Source organism: Stegastes partitus, unplaced genomic scaffold (assembly GCF_000690725.1).
Source record: "Stegastes partitus isolate 25-593 unplaced genomic scaffold, Stegastes_partitus-1.0.2 Scaffold43, whole genome shotgun sequence".
In the NCBI taxonomy this organism is placed as follows: Eukaryota; Metazoa; Chordata; class Actinopteri; family Pomacentridae; genus Stegastes; species Stegastes partitus.
The window spans coordinates 269,324-286,835 of NW_007577774.1; the positions used below are offsets into that span (position 1 = coordinate 269,324).

General features: G+C 38.2%; 2 protein-coding genes across 3 annotated transcripts; both read left to right on the forward strand.

The window, feature by feature from the left end:
* The first annotated feature begins 2,633 nt into the window (after positions 1-2,633).
* On the forward strand, positions 2,634-6,725 carry natd1 (protein NATD1). Its single transcript, XM_008305194.1, has 3 exons — positions 2,634-2,814; positions 3,837-3,955; positions 4,929-6,725. The coding sequence occupies exons 1-3, from the start codon at positions 2,715-2,717 to the stop codon at positions 5,043-5,045; spliced, it is 336 nt and encodes a 111-aa protein (XP_008303416.1). The 5' UTR covers positions 2,634-2,714; the 3' UTR covers positions 5,046-6,725.
* A 4,889-nt stretch (positions 6,726-11,614) lies between these two features.
* On the forward strand, positions 11,615-15,735 carry tmem11 (transmembrane protein 11). Of its 2 annotated transcripts, none has more exons than XM_008305225.1 (2): positions 11,615-11,703; positions 13,748-15,735. In XM_008305225.1, exon 2 carries the CDS (start codon positions 13,755-13,757, stop codon positions 14,262-14,264), a length of 510 nt encoding a protein of 169 aa, XP_008303447.1. In that variant the 5' UTR covers positions 11,615-11,703; positions 13,748-13,754; the 3' UTR covers positions 14,265-15,735. The 2 variants fall into 2 exon arrangements, with proteins under 2 accessions (XP_008303447.1, XP_008303440.1); XM_008305218.1 differs by lacking the exon at positions 11,615-11,703 and adding an exon at positions 12,107-12,179.
* Positions 15,736-17,512: the final 1,777 nt, after the last annotated feature.

Consider the following 17,512-nt stretch of genomic DNA (forward strand, 5'->3'; position numbering starts at 1 on the left):
AAAATGCATATTTTATGTCATGTTACCTGATTTTGTGGCATTCAAATGTGCCAAATTGTAATACTTTACCCCTAAATATATATTTTTTATTGCTGAATGTTTTCTAATCGGGGCAATAAAACAGCGAGAGGTGTCACCGAGCAAATCCTTGTTTCGACTGCATTTATATTCCCAGAAGCATCACTAACTCTGCAGCATTCTGAATTTCTAGACGAGCACTCACCTTTCCTCCTTTCTTCTGTGCAGGTTTGCTGGTCTTAGTGTTGACCAGGGTCTCGTGCCAACTGCTATGAATGAGATGAAGACAACATAAATCATCGATGCACCCTGCACTTCCACGAAACACTTATTTAATAATGTTGTTATGTTCCTGTGGGGATAATTTAATTTATGTTCTATAACAACACATTCACAACAGATAAGTCCAATTTATGGCCTTAATTTGAAAAGAAATCATAGATATTATGTTCATTTCTAAAGCAGCCAGTGAATGCTTAGTGGATGTAACCTAACTTGAATGTGACCCTGAACCTGTGTGGCTATTTTTCTCATCAACTCAATAACTCATGTAGCAGATGAGAAGTGTTCAGACAAATTGAATTGAAAGACAGGCATTTATGTACTCAATATGTAAGCTGTCTACTCTATAGTTTAATATCTTTTTCTGTTGGAAAGTTGTCAGTCACAACCATTTATTAATTTATTCTTAATTTTAACTGCACATCTCTGGAAGACAAACAGCCTAGTAACTGAGGCACCGATCTACACAATATTGTGTTGTGTACATTTCAGGTATATCTTTGTTACATTAACTAAATTAATCTATTTTACACAGACACTAAAGAAATAAAAATTGACCTACCTCTGCTTCTTGGACGTCATATTCAGCAGCACAATAAGACAAAACACCCTGATTGCGACTATTTTAGAAATGTGACAACTTCTGGCTGATATTGTTGCCCATCTGCAAAAAGAGCCTCAAGTGAACAAACACGTCTGTACAACAGCGTCCCAAAGAAACAAACATAATCCCACGTGAGTCGACCAACTCCATTAGAGTTTCACAGGATTAGGCCGGCAGATTAACAGGATTACTACACTGTAATTTTAGTGAACTTGACATTCCAGCCTACGGTGTCCATATACTGCTAATATCTATCAAGTTAATATCAAGTCTCACATCAGGAGAAAACAGCTGTGGAATGAAAAACACACTCAGGTCTCAGGATATTGGCTGCTGAGTGTGTGTTTGCTCTGCTGAGGACACACAGCGACACAACTGTCCCCGTGAATCAGTGAGCCATGGCCTGACCTGAACTATCGAGAACAATTACTTAGATACAACACTTGTCTGAGTAAAAGCCCCACTGATACGATGAGAATAAAAGAGGGCTTTCACATCATGAAATTAGAGCCAAAGTGCCAAAACTAATAAGTCATTTAGCTGTGTGTTGCCAAGACAGTAAATGTAAAGCAGTAGATAATAGCTGAGAGATGTAAAATTATTAGAAGTACATAATGTCAGAAGAAAAAGCAAAATGAAGTGGTAATTGTTTGATAATTGGGTGAGTGAGGTTTTTTTTTCTTAGAAATTACAACTTTTCTGAAGTTTAATCTTATGCCATAATGCAACTCTGACTCATTATATTAGATAACATAAACTTTAACACTGAGTCAGTTTCCTCATATGACTTGAAGAAAGACAGACAGTTAGGAATAACTGGATAAATAAGTTCAAAAATTGTTTTACAATTTTAATTTAAATTTAAAAATTAAAAAAAAGATGATTAAAAAATATAAATATAACAATAACAATAATAATAACAATAACAACAACAACAACAACAACAACAATAATAATAATAATAATAATAATAATATCGAAGGGAATGCAGTGTGAAAACATTTGTCTCAAAGTTTTGGTTTCATCATTCATAGAATAGAATAGAATAGAATAGAATAGAATAGAATAGAATAGAATAGAGTTTGATTGCCACACCTACATTACAGTACAGGTACACTTGAATTGTTTGTGCATTTTCTTGGGTCAGCTTTTTATATAGGAAAATAACAATAATTAAAATAAATTCAAATAAAATAAAGAAGAAGAGCAGCAGCAATAAAATAATACAAATATATATTTTAAAAATAAAATAAATACCCTTTTTTTTTTTTTTTTTTTTAAAGTACTTTGTATAAAAGTGTTAAAAAATAGATACCCTGAGAAAGTAATTGCACACATTTTGTGGTACACAAAAGTTATATTGCATTTTGTTTTTTCACCTATGCATCTACTGTATCTACAATTTGATATTAGATATTTTATTTTATTTATTTATTTTGTAATTTATTTTATTTGATCTCATCTTGGGTTTCCGCCTGTGTTATTTAGGATCGCTTTCCCTTAGTTCCTCAATTATTGTTTCACTGCATTTTTATTCCTTTCACCTGTAAAGCACTTCATTTGTATAACAAAGTGTTATTTGAATGTCTGACTGATTTATTTGTCTATGTTTGTCTCTGTAATCTTAAAGATGCTGTGTTTTCTCAGCTCTGAGAACTCGGCCGCTGATTGGCTGCCGGCCACGTGACCTCACAGCTGATTTTGTTGGATGAACTGTTTTGCTTTTAGCTCATCATTCCATGTAGCCATTTCTGGTTAGCATAGCTGTAGGGTAGCATAGCCGTCATTTGCCAGCTTTAGCAGCGCTACTATGGCCCAGGCAGCACAGGCTAATGCATTTGACGCAAACAACACTCAGATTCAGGTGGAACACGACAAAAAGCGCCGACAGTTTGTTATAAGGCTAAATGGTAAGTTCACCATGCAAACGTTAGCGTGCTAGTTAGCTGGCTACTGCTAGCTGAGAAAGGTTGGTGGAACATTAGCTTCCTCTGATGCTAACATCGTCGGCGTTCCCTTATTGATAACTCCGGCTGCCATTTCATACACAACAGGCATTATTCAGTTCACATTGTGGCTATTTTGGCATTGTTTTATTGTCAGGAACGAGGCCAAGACAATAAAACCAGATGAAAGCTACTGACTTCCCTGACTTGTAACTTCATCAGCTTCTTGTGGGCACGATGAAAAAAATTTTCCTTGTTGCATTCCTGAAGACAAACATGCCACAAATGGACATCCCTTAGCTTTATATGTAAAGGTTTCTTATAACAACCCAGTTTCTTTCTCCAGCCTTAATTAATCCCTAAAACATGAGTCGTTTCAACTTTCCTGATTTGGCATTCTCTGCATTTTATTACCCACACCTATTTATGGGTTGTGGCACTTCTTCTTTTTTTAGTTCAAAACCAAAGTATGTACTCAGTGATTTATACTTTTTCAAGTTTTTAAACTAACTGCCATTCATTTTTGCTTTGAATGTTTTAGTCTATGACAAACTTGACCATTTCTGTTGCATGTGTCTTTTACTTTAATGTTTTCATAGCTGTGTGGGATGTGTTTACAGCAAAATGTTGGAAGCCATTGTTATCAGAACCAAGATCTTTATCAGTCTCTGCCTCTCTTCACTTAGCAACATTATCCCATTTTCACTGGTCTTTCTAAGCAGCCATTTTGCAGTATCATATGTGGATCTGCTATTACACCTTGATTGATAAATAAACCCTTGGCTTACATATAGCTGTAAATGTTAAAATGTTGTAAGCACATGCTACAAGTTTTGTGTGTGTTTGCTGCCTCTCATTTTTTCCCTGCATGCTCTTGCAAGGTGGGGTCAAGCTGCTGTTTGGAAAAAAAAAAAAAACACAAAAAACTGGATGGGGTGGAGGCTAGTTTAACACCAACATGAGCTACAACTTCTGTCTGCCCTCAGGGTCTCACGATCGTGCAGTTCTTCTGTATGAATATGTTGGGAAGAAGACTGTGGACCTGCAACACACCGAAGTTCCAGATGCTTACAGAGGGAGAGGAATTGCCAAACATCTGGCCAAGGTAAAGCTGACTCTTAGAGTTTAGTTTGAAACAAGACAACTTTTTGATCAATATGCTGCTGTTCACTGCTATGCACTAAAACACCAAGTCACATTCCTTGTGTATGAAAACCTACTTGGCAGTAAAACCTTTCTGATTCAGGCATTTGAATTCATATTTTAAAGGCTTAATGTGGTCATATGCATAAAATTAAGTACATTTAACACCAGCAAGTTGTGTTGATATGAACAGATAATAATAAAAATAAAGATTTTTTTTTGAGTCGTGTTGCTTTGGCCACCCATTTTCGTCTACACTTGAACCACAAATAGGTTTTAGAATCGTGCTTTAAAGGGACATTCAAAGTAAACTATTGGTTGATTAATTGATTAACAATTATGTGGATTATTTTTTCTGCTTTTTGTGGTCTTACAGTAAATTGTCATTATGTTTGTGTTTTGGACTGTTTGTCACACACACAAAAAAACATTTCATGGCATTGGCTTTTGCTATAGGCTGGACTTTTCTGATGCTTGACATATTGATCAATTATGAAAATGATCACTAGTTTAAGCTTTAATTTAAACCTCATACATTTGAGTGAATGGCACTCAAGTGTATGTGTGTGCATATGAATCCAAATTTTCACAATCGATTAGTTGTCAAATTAATAACTTCCTGTTTTCATAATCAACTAGTCGGTCTGAGTAATTTATTGAGAGGAAAAGTCTAAATTTTCTTATTCTAGATTCTTAAATATTTATATTTTCTTATTTTTTTCAAACCTATATAACAGGAAAACCTTATGTAGTTTATTTTGAAAAAAGAAAAGGTATCGTATTTCAGTGATTGCTTTACAGTTTTTACCACTTTGACGTGGCAAATGTATTAAGGCACACTTGAGAAAATTGAATGTTTATGTTTCAGTATAAAATGTGTTCTGAAGACTTGCCTGAACAGTTCAGTTGTGATTTTATGCATTGTGTGACGGCAGGCAGCCATGGATTTTGTGGTGGAAGAGGACCTGAAAGCACACCTGACCTGCTGGTACATTCAGAAATATGTCAAAGAGAATCCTCAGCCACAGTACTTTGAACATATTTATCAATGACTCTACATGGCTCCAAAACAGAGAAGAGCTGGAGAAAGAGACTCCCAGGAGAGAAATACTGTGTGGCAGCATGCTTTGGAGTTACAGGATGATACACAACAAAGGACCTTCCAGGCCTTGTTAAACATGACAGCGGGTGAATCCAGAGACAACTGATCTCACACCAAAGACGCCTGTGAGGTGAACGTTGGATCGACCGGTCAGTTAAGTCCATACCAGGGGGATTCACGCTCTACACAGGCAGGAGGGGAATCAGCCAGTCACGACTTGTAAAAACAAAGCAACCAAAGGTTAAGCATGTTACCTCAGGCAGAAACTTCCAGGATCTATACTCAGCACTGACTTGAAGCAAATGTTAGGCATGTATTGCAAGCAGATGTGAGTCAAACGTTAAAGTGTGTTGCAAACTTCTGTCCTTTCTTGGACTCACTGGTTGTGAGCAGCGCCCCCAGACGACCGACCCTGGCGTCTTTCTCTGGGACGGTTTGGATGAAAAGCAATTATGACTCCACTGACACTCAAAATGATTGAGACGTTTAGTTTTTAACTCCTTTATGATGTTTTATTATTATTATTCTTTTCCAGTTTTTCCCACTTTTAGAAATTGTGTTTCTTAGGGCTAAAGTGTTAGATAGAAGATTGTGTGTTTGAATGCATCTTCAACACATCAAGCTACTCTACATATTTTTTTAGGTGATTGCAAAGAGGCATAGGCACATTTGGTGGGTAATGAATTGTTTTTAAAAAATAAAAGCTGTATTTTTAAGATGTGTATTTTCCCAAACCCTCAGTTTAGTTCAAATTTTCCTCCAAACTACTTCCCACTTACAGAAATGAAATGCTCATTATTGGAGTCATAAATAAAAAAGTGGTGGGATGCGTAAGCCACAGAATCCAAACTGAAATTGAAAGTGCAATCCTAACTAAGCCTCAAGACAAGCTCATTTTCTTTAATGTACATGTTAAATGTGAGATGCACCCTTGTGATGAACTGCTTTTTAAGTCTGTCACTGTACGGCGCAACACTTCAGCGTGGATATAGATGAATATCTCTGCTCAAACCAGCAACAAAAACAACACTGTTATATTCAGGGCATTTATTTCTATGGTGTCAGACACTCCTTTGTTCTGTCATTCAGGAAAATGACATTGGGTGGCTGAAGCTTAGCCTTTTCCTGTCATTTTATCGTTTTTTTCCCCATTAAAGACTACTGTACTCATCTGATGTCAAATGATAAAATTAATCACAAAAAAACAATATTTTGGAGAGAAAAAAAAACAACCTTTTTTGGCTCTTCAGGTGGTTTTGCTGTTGACAATCTTAAGTGTTGAGAAGAAAAATACCTCAGGTTACTCAACACGCCTTGGCAGGACAGTGCAGAGTCTGTCTCCTTTAATAACTTAGAAAACCACCTGCAGGAAACCAATATCTCTTTGTAGAACTTTCCTTTGGTGGCACTCGTCTAGTCATAGGTCAAGGCACTCGAGCTTAATATTTCATTTTTCTTTTATATTTGTGTGCTTCTTTGGAAGGAAACAAATGCCCCACTTAAGTTTCAAGCTGTTGTCTCTAAGAAATGCATCATGATGTTGCAATCCTTGTTACATTGTTTTGTGCTTGAGACACTTTTTATTTCTCCGTACTTGTTGTCAATAAAGAAATGAATCTAATACACATCATATTATTCATGGTATGTGTTGCTCACAAAACGGAAGAATGTGCACATACGTATATGGCAATTTCTTAGGAGAGTATTTGACACTGTTACAATGATCACATGCTGATAACTTATGTGTTTACAATGACAGTTCATGTTTTACTGCTTTGACTAGTTTCTGTCTGCAGGGAAGGTCTCTTAATGCTTCAACTCAGCTGTTTGTGTTTCGGTATTTTTAAGGGTGTGGGCTTAGAGTATTTGTTTTTCTCGTATTCACACAGTACACACATTTCAATATTGAGGCACAAGAGTAGTTTATCACACACTGTCCACCTCAAAACACTTCTACATGGTCAGATAGACACTGAAATAATTACTACATGTGCAGCAATGCATGAGTTACTTAAGAACAGACTACTTTAAACTATGAGTGCATATCAAATGAAATCACAGCAGGCAATTTAAGTTTGTTGTTAATTTATGTTTTGTTGGTTCACGATGAGGGACATTTAAAGCTACTCTGTGTAGGTCCTAAAAGGCTCTACGTTGGCGCCATCAGGTGGCAAAACGAAGACAGGCCATTATAAATTAATTGACTAAGCAGGTGTAGGGTAGAAAATAAGATATACTCATTTCCACACCAAAGCAAGTGATAGCATTAATTAAAATTATTAAACCAACCTTTGAATTATTCGTCCAGCGATATAATCTCAGAGTCAGCATAATAATTCTAATAAACTGTTTACTCTTGGTGATCAGTCAAGAGTGTTTTATAAAGTTAAGGGAATTAACTTAGAGCTCAGGTAGCTAAAGATCGGATGCGTAAAGTGACTGAAAGTAAGCTATAGAAAACACAGGAAACAACTGTATACACACACAACATTTATTACTAACTAAAACAAACAAATAACAACAACAAATATAAATTAAAGCCGCAAGCGGCGATGGGCGGGTCCTCGCCCTACGCTTGTCGGCCTTCGCGCATGGTGGGGTGTGGCGCAAACCTGTTCCGGGCGGGACTGTGATCCGGCATGTGGAGTTTGGGGCAGATCGGAGCAAGTGTGGCCTAGTTACGAGTCACTTCCTGTTTAGTGGCAAAAATGGCAAAAAGCAAAAATGTCCTGGCATGGTTGCTGTTTTTCCAACATGGTGGATTTCCTGTTGAGTTTACAGAAACATGCTAATGGACTTTTTTGTGCGTCACAAGTTGTTACACATGTGTGGCAAATGTCGTAGTTGTAGGTGGAACGTAGCCGCGATGGGACTATGTTGAAATATTGTAGGGGGCGCAGTTGAGCCGTGTTGCATTTTAGACCTTGGAGCGGAGAGACGTTTTTATTTGTGCCGACGAGCTCTACATGCCTACCAAATTGCGTAGCTGTAGGTCATACGTGCTGTGGAGCCATTTTGGCAGTGACATGTCCAAGTCCCTTAAAATATCAAATTTTTCGCCAGTCCTGGTGTATGTGGTGATTTCGGTGAGTTTTCGTGCAAGTTAAGGCCCTCAAAATCGCGTTTCAAAAGTCGGTAAAATAATAATAAATAATAATAATAATCACAAGGGTTACAATAGGGTCCTTGCACTGGTGTGCTCGGACCCTAAATATAAAATACAAACAATGATGGAAATACTGGTTGAGAATATGAGTGTGAAAAACCAAATGTGGAACAGAGTGATGGCTTGGAGACTTAAAAGTCCTTTCACCTGAAGCAGCAGATAATCTGTTAAATTTGGAATATTGGTCGAAAGGCCAATTGTAATCATGAAACACCCGTTTAGAGACAGAAGCTTGATACTTGCAGTTTCCCGGGTGCAGCAGCATCTGGAAGACAAGGCCTTCAGCTTGAGTTGGGTCAGGGTGTGGCAGTTGAAGTTGCTAACATTGGACCAAAGTGGGAGATTCTATGGCCTTCAGAAAATCCGCAGTCTTTCGGGTGAAATGCCTTTTAATAGTAAAACTACTGACCAATCACAGCGAGCTCCGTTCCCAGAGAAGCTGTTAGATATGACACCCTTGTATTACAGGGAGGTCATGAGGTGGTCAGAGTTTTGCTCTGAAAGTAACAATGTTCCTTCAGAACTATATGTACTTGTACTGATACAAAGCTAAGTTTGTTGGAAATGAATGTGTCGCATGTATAGCTTCACGGGGAGTCTAAACATGAGTTAGCTATCTTGTACGATTACAGAAATAACACAATGCTTAGGATATGGTTATATAACAAGCTGATAAATTAAAGAAGGACTTATCCAACTGTAATTAAGCTTTGGGGTATTTATCAGAATAGCATTTAACAACACTTAAACTAATATCAGATATTAGCGTCCCATTAAGATCCTCTGGTGCTTTTTCCCATTGTCTGTTGATCGCATTCCTTTAAGTCCAGAGCAGAGAGAGGAGGAGGGGTAGAGCAATAAAGATCACCCATTTGGTTAGTCAGGCTCTCCTTGAGTGTCTCTTATCTGATAGTTCTCTTTGAAGCTCTGGTGGTGTGATCTGTTGCTTTACACTCTGGGTTCTGGTTGTCCTGGCTTTGGCTACAGGCCGTCTGCGAGGCTGATCTACACACACCTATGACCTGCAGGAAAGTTCTGTGTCTTTTGGGCAGCTGTGTCTGTTCATATCCTACCCAGGTAGAGATGATCCATGTGAAACAGCAGAAAGAAAGTTCACATAAGGATGAGCGCTTCATGATTCCTCTGTTGCTCTCATGTTACCAGATACCGTCTTATGATGCTTAAAAAGACATAACTAGTAAAATCTAGATGTGTTCCTAATTGCATCAGGTCTGTGAATCTTGATATAAAATGTTTTTTGGGAACTTGCATTGAATGACTGAATTCTACATAGCGTGCATGTAAGTCATTCCACTTTTTGTGAGTCAAACATGCACATAAGTACCTGATAAATCTTTGATAGTGTGGCCTGGCATGATACACCACCAGCAACACAAAAACAGACAGACTGAGGTTGTGTCACACTATTGTGCGCTGCTAACAACACAGAGGCACTTGCTCCACAAATAGGTGAAAAATAATCAGCAATTGGGTTCAGACTCCTTAAAGTCTTGAATGTAAATCATCTGCAAAATATCTCCTGGTTACTGAGGAACCTGGAACATATAGTGCAACATAAAGTGAGTGACGCAGCTGCCCGCGGTGCTGCAGTACTGCATGTCCCCTCAGTCACCACATTTAACCAGGCAGCCATGTCCAAGGTCCTCTACAAATGTCAGTGTCACAGACAGCAGCTTAGGGTTAAAACAGAGTCAGTCTGTAGCTGCCACTGAGAACATGGAGGTCGTGTCCTCTGATTTTGTTCTGGGAATCTGTGCGGATGAACAATCTGAGGGGTATTTATGATTTACAATTAATAACCTACACATGGTAATTATTTTACAAGCAAACTCCACCATGTTTAGGATTGATAGATATACCTAAGTTTGACTACTACAAACCCCCTAAAAGTCTACACTGGGATACTGGTGCTGTTACAGTCCCTTGCTTGGAAATATAAACATATTTCTGACTCTTTTAATTTGAAATTTCTCAGCCTGCTTGCGTAAATGTGACCCTGTGTATAAATAATTTTTTTTTATCCTGATCAAAGAACAAGTAAATAAGCCCAAGAATCTTATCAGGCATTCATTGAAACTTTAAATGATATACCATGGATGTATTTATAATATAATCATTTATTTATAGTTGTCTGGATGGGAGTAAAATGGCCTTTAGCTTATGTTGAATTTTTTTTTGAAGAAAATCCAGAATAAACAGCCAGTTGCTATGACTTGGACTCATCGTCTCAGTATAGGAATAATAAAATCATGTGTGCAACTTCTTCTATCATTCATAATTAATTGGTTTATTTTTAATTAATGATTATGGCATTCATTTATTAATACACTTCAGCAGCACATACACCAAACTTTCCAGTTTCACTGAAATTATAAAGCTATTTCACATATTACACTGATATTGATATTGAACATACTATTGAGAAAGTAATACTGCAGTTATATTATTGTTCAGTGTTAAGATGTTTCAGCTGATCTTCCTGCAGAAGGTGGAGGAGTTTTACAGCAGAAAAGATCTCTTGTGGCATTATAGAACATTTTATTCCTAAAAAAAAACATAGCCAAAAAATAGATTTATTAATAGAAGGACAAAAAGATAACAAAAACCTTGTGTAAAAACCTTTGACTCTAATCTGAAACAAGAACTTTGAAGTTGACTTTATGCAACATTTAGACTTCTGTAGTGGAAATGTACGTAAAGTGGCACATATTTAGACAGATACACGCCTCCTTTGCATATTTATTTACTGAAACTAAACATGTTTGCATATGTTTATACATTCACACAACTGCACTTTGCACTACTTAAGCCATTACTTTTTTGTACATGTTCAGCAATGTGTGACTCCAATTTACTATCTTTAAAAGAATAAGCTGCTTTCATAGATACACTTGCACAAGCTATTTTGTTTTCTACTAGATGTTTCTGTTGTATATCTGACTGTGTGAATGCACTGACAGGATTGCTGCTTTATTTCCTTGTGAACTGTGAAATGACAATGGAGGAATTATTTTCTTTTCTATTCTATTTAAAAATAAAATATCATCAAACTTGTAATGCAAAACATAATCGTCCTATTGCCAGTAATCAACTGGGGAAGTTTCATGGTGATATCTATTCACCTGTTGTGACTCCCCCTGAATATTCTAAGTCCTGGTTGAGTCACAGCCCCAGGGTTAAATATCATTTAAAAGTCATGCACATTTGCCGATATGTGTAATTGATTGATTGATTGATTGATTGTGTATTAATACGTCATCAACACGTCATTTGAAGCTGCTACAGTTGTTGTTTCTGTCACAGTGTTTGGTTCCAGCTGATCTTCTGACCGCAGCCATTATTATAGTCAGGTTACAGCACGCGAACACGCAGCTCAGACCAGCGCGCGGACCCACACTGAGCACGCGAGGACACAATATGGGTGAGGAGTCGACACGCACGCATTTCACGGCAAAACTACACAGATAGACAACGTGTTATACTGTGTATTGTATTACATATAGTGTGTTGCTACGGATTTAACAATGCATGCAATAGTACATTTAAATACCTAATGGCTCCTGTGTTTATTTGCAGTTTAATTTCGTGTAGTTATTTAACTGATTATTAGAGTATAAACAAACATACCTTCATTCATTTCTGCTAAATTTATTTAGATTGTGGTCTGACCTCTCAAACTTCTGTGTGCCATTACAAAATACGTCAAGGCAGGCACTCTGCCTTCATAGCATTATGGGAATTGTAGTCCGTTGTCCACTCCATCTGAGGTGCCAATAATCCTAATACACTACATTACCCAGAATGCTGAGTCATGGTAAACGTCAACTGCAATCACAGTTGTATCTCCAACATGGCGTCGCTGGGAAGGAGGCGCGGTGTCCCAGTAAGCAGGGAGAGGTCAGTTACTCCACATCTTGGCCATTAAACGAAAATATTTTACCACGTTGCATGTTTTTGTCGATGTCACCGTTCACCTGATCCCGAACATGCACACCGTTCGGGACTCAAAGTTAAACGCCAACACGAGAAGTCGGAATTTTAGCCCATGGTAAGCTAACGTTAGCTGGCTAACGTGTACGGCTAGCTAACGTTAGCAAGGAAACAAACTAGCAGCTCATGTGATGTTTTGGTTATTCCGCAGCGGCCGATTAACTGCGTGAAAAGTTAGATTTTACCGTGTGTCAAAGCGAAAACCGGAGCGATATTATGCGGCTTGCACGCTGCACGACTGCGGCTCAGCTTAGAGTGTTGTCCGCTGTGTTTGTCGACCTGTTCTGGAAGTAAAACGGTTCTCAACTTAGCTGGCCAGTCCTCCAACTTTCTACCATGTAAGCGAGTTAGCTAATGTACCGAACCGACGCTCAGGTACAGTGTGTCCCCTGCATCGGGACTCTAAGAAGACTTTCACTTGAATCTAAATTATTTTAAATTTTATCTTGGCTAATACTCCGCAGTCTTTGGAGCCGCTTCTTATCTGTTCAGTCGTTGAAGTTTGTTTGCCATTTACTCAAGGTGCACTTAAAGGCCTCGGAGTGTTGACACTGATCCACACACGTCTCTGTTGTATTTAAACGGAATTTGCGGGAAAATATCAGTTTGTATAAATGTTTTTGTCCTTAAATAATACTCTTATAATTACCTAGAGAAATGCAGACGTGCTCTCTGCATTTTGACTTTTGTTAATTATGACCTGATGTAAAATAGGAATTAACACGTGTTTTTTCCAGGGCTGATATCAACACCGAATATTATTAATGAAGGAAACTAATATTTACAACTGATTTTTACATTTGCAGTAACAATATAGAAACAGGTATAAAAACACAAAGCTTTTCGATATATATACTTAATTAATAGAGAAGTTTTCAACATTTATTCTTCAGTGTTTACAGTCTGTTATTCATGACATGTAAGCAATCGGACAGTGCAGTGAGCAGGACATTGATCAACATTGCTATAGATGGAGGTGACTGCATCAGAATCAAAGTAGGGTGTTTTCAAACTAACTTATTTTTTTTAGCCAGACGTCAGTTCAAAACAACACCAACAATTAGAAAATTTCTGAATATTGGATCAGATAATCAACAGCAGTCGATCAATCTCTAATGTGAAGCAAACCACAGCAAAATCGCTTATGCGACCCAAGTATACACATTGAAAACAACAATGTTAATAAATAATTTGTGGTTACATGTAATGTAGAACACCATTAAGAATTTAGATTGAACTTGTGTTCGTATATTCACACATCTCACAAGTATCATTGTAACCAAATGTCAATAAGTTGTTGGTATTAGTATGCTAAAGCATTGACTGAACATCAACAAATTAACATTAAATCCCAACTGATATGTCTCAACATAAGCAGATAATTAGGGAACACAATCTTAGATTATTGAGTCTTTTCATTCTAAACTCTGTTCTTTCTCTTACTGTTACCTGCCTGCTGTTTTGTTTCTGCACAGGGGAGTGATGGCGGCGTCAGACTGCTACATCGTGCACGAGATCTACAATGGGGAGAATGCGCAGGACCAGTTTGAGTATGAGCTGGAGCAGGCACTGGAGGCCCAGTATAAATACATTGTTATCGAGCCCACGCGGATCGGAGATGAGACGGCCCGGTGGATTACCGTGGGCAACTGCCTGCACAAGACGGCTGTGTTGTCAGGCGCCGCTTGCCTCCTGACACCACTTTCACTGCCCGTTGAATACTCGCGCTACGTGGCGTTGCCCGCGGGCGCCCTCAGCGTGGCCTGCGCTGCCCTCTACGGGATTTCGTGGCAGTTTGACCCCTGCTGCAAGTACCAGGTGGAATATGACAGCCAAAAACTCTCGCGGCTGCCCCTGCATACACTGACCTCCTCGACGCCCGTGGTATTGGTACGCAGGGATGACATCCACAGAAAGAGACTCCATAATACGATAGCACTGGCGGCCCTGGCGTATTGCGCCAAGAAGATCTATGAACTCTATGCGGTATGAGTGCACTCTGAAGAGGATTTAAGAACCAACAGAAAAAGGAAAAAACAAACAAAAAAACAGAACCTACCCACCCCCAGATGTAAGAAAAGTGGAAGTCACGATCAGGCCCAGCAGTTAGCGCCACATGTGGTGGGTGCTTCCATTTTGAACTTTGATCAGAGGGATATAGTTAAAACTAGAAGGAATTGTTTTTTTCCCTTACATTTCCTTTACTTCTATGTGACAACAACAGCACACTTATCTCTGTAGTACCCTTGCGCCTCCTCCCCTGCGCTCTCCACCTGCATCCTTGACACGCAAGAAGCTAGTTCACAAGGGTATGGCAGCAGTTCCTGCGGACTGAATTGTATTGGAGTGCCGTGGACAGACATGTTTTGTGTACCAAACTCTTTCCCTTTTCCCTCGTAGTTTTACTGTACCCCTTTCTTGCTGATCAGTACATCACCCTTCATTAAACATTAGGATATTTCAAACTCACTTTTCTGTACTTTACTTTTTTCATTAAATGCATTCTACATGATGTCATAAAAGAGCAGATGGCTCAAACGTATTTGAGATTGTGTCTTGTTCATGTAGATTTTCTGGTTTAAACAAATGCAAGGAAGATCTTGTGAGACAAAGATGTGGCTCAATGTCCTCTTTTGAAAAAAACTACCAACTTCTACTAATGTATAGTACATGAAGATCAAACCAAACCCAATATAGCGACTGTTTGACAGCACAGTTATTACTCAGCAAATTCTACGTTCCTACATCCTTCTATATACTGTGTTTATCCCCAGAGGCAGCAATACTGATTATGAGATGAAAAACAAGTATAAATGAGGTGAGGGATGATGGAAAAAGGAGATTTGGAGAAACTGGATGATGAAGTGGAATTTTGTTGTTTGAATTATGGTAGAATACTCAGTGACAGTGATCACATTGCAGACACTAATTTAAAAGTAACTAATTTTAATCTCCATTACAAGCAGAACAGCAGATTGTTGAAATACATGTAAATGTATGTGAAATAAATTCCACTGATTTGTTTCAAACAGGAGTCTGTAAAGCATTTTCCACCGACTCTAACTGCAGCGCAGTTACAAAGAGTTCAGTTTTTCATGAAAATGTTCAGCTGTTGACGTTGATAATTGTCCTACAATTCAATACAAGTTGCTTTTGTTTTTGTTTTTTTTAAAAAAATATATATGTGGTGCTTTCATAGGTAAAATGTATAGTTTCTTAATTGTGCACAGTGTATGAAAGCACCTCATCAGACAACTGAGACCCCGGCTGTTGGCTTTAACCGGGAGAAGATTCCATTTGCAAACTGCTATTTTGTTCACAGTCAAACATTGACTTTGCAGCCTCGGCCTCGGTGTGTATTGGCTGCTGTATGTGGAAAACCACAGGCATGCAGCTCTTGCATTTCCTGCTCAGTCATTTTGAAATTGGAAAAAAATAAATAAAATGCAATGATGCACACTGATTGCAAATCCTCCTAATGCTATTTATTCTCACCATACACACATATATTTATATCTTACTGGATAAGTAGAACTGAAGTGGGGAGATAGCGGCTCTGAAGCAAGGGGACGAGGCTCGGAGGAATGGCCAGAGACAACCTTGTTACTCTGCTGATTTGTGGCCAGACGAGGGAATTATTTGTCAGCTGACCTGCTGAAACTAGTGGTCTTTCACACAGGTTGGGCTGTTTGTCAACCAATTTAGGGAGACACTGCTTGGTCTGGCGGTACACACAGAATATCTGGATATCGATGACTGTCGCTTATGCTGTTTATTTATGCTTCTTTAATCTTACATAAATATGAAACAGTAACCTTTTCTCAACCTGTCTGCTCAAGGAATGACACAAATGGATCTAAAACTAGTGAATCCTGTTTACCTCCTCCCCTGTTGAGCTGTTTTGGTGTCTGGCTGACGTACAAGCTGTATGGCACAAATGACAGCTCACTGGCCTTTCATTCACAATAGAGTTTAAGCGACCTCTGCTGGCAAAATCTATTAAAAGCAGGATACACTTACACCACTACTACAAAGAAGTGCAATAATCCATTGAAACTGAGTTGCAAGTACTCTTAACCAGCATGACTACCACAACATTCTGCATAATGGAACCATCGTTTTGATTTCAACACAACAATGAGTTAAAACACACCTCCAGGTTCTTCAAGGACTTTTTCACCAAGCAGCAGAGCGATTTACTTGACCCAAAACCAGCTGAGATCGTTCAGGATCAGCCGAGTGAAGAAAATCAGCCAATGCTCAGCATATGTGGGGCTCCTTCAAGGCTGTTGGAACAAGCTCCATCATGCGCTGTTGTGAAGCTGCAGAGGAGAGTAAAGTGTATGCAAAGCAGCTATCTTGTCTTATTTTAAGCTCTGTATTTAGTTATATATTTAGGCTAGCCAGTTCTGATATAAATGAGATGTTCTGGCAGCCAACGGTATTTGTATCTAGATGTTTTACTTAAGTTAAAGTTCTCTATCACACGTGGAAATCATGCATGAAAAATCCTACTGAAAGTACATAAGCACTAGCAATAAAAAGGAGTTCGAATAGAATGAAGAGAATACTTTATTGATCCCTCATTGGGGGAAATTTCCACACCACATTAATTAATTATTACTTTATTAGTTAAAGTAATAACTATAACTGATATGTTATTATACATACCATCTTTAGAACATTAATACTGTGGCATCAGTGTGTCAGCAGCAAGTTGTAGCTGCTGTGAACTACATTATCTACATCAGATAAATCTTAGGAGTTGTCAGAATGTGAATGTGAGAGGAAATAAGAAGAAAACAAAGTTCTGAAATATAAATGTGTTTACATCTAAAATGGGGCTGTACATTGCTTTTATAAGAAGCCAAAATGGTCAGAAACTGGTTTAATATTTTAGAATGTGTATTCAAAAGCTTGTTTTATTAGAACACATTGTGTAAAATCTCAATCCTAACAGTTCCTAAAACTGTCAAATAAAACCAATGGAGCAGAAAGAAGCTACACAATTTACTTCTGCAATGTAGTGTAACTGAAGCTAAAGTAGCTTAAACTGCAAATACTAAAAAATGAAGTAAAGGCATCTTAAAATGTACTAAAGTATAGTAATTAAATTAATATAGTTCGTTTCTGTCCACCACTACTGGAAACAAATAACATATGACACGAAACACACGGGTGTAAATGATCAAATCACCGGAACTTCATCTCCCATAATTCCGAGCAGCTTTCACAGCGGA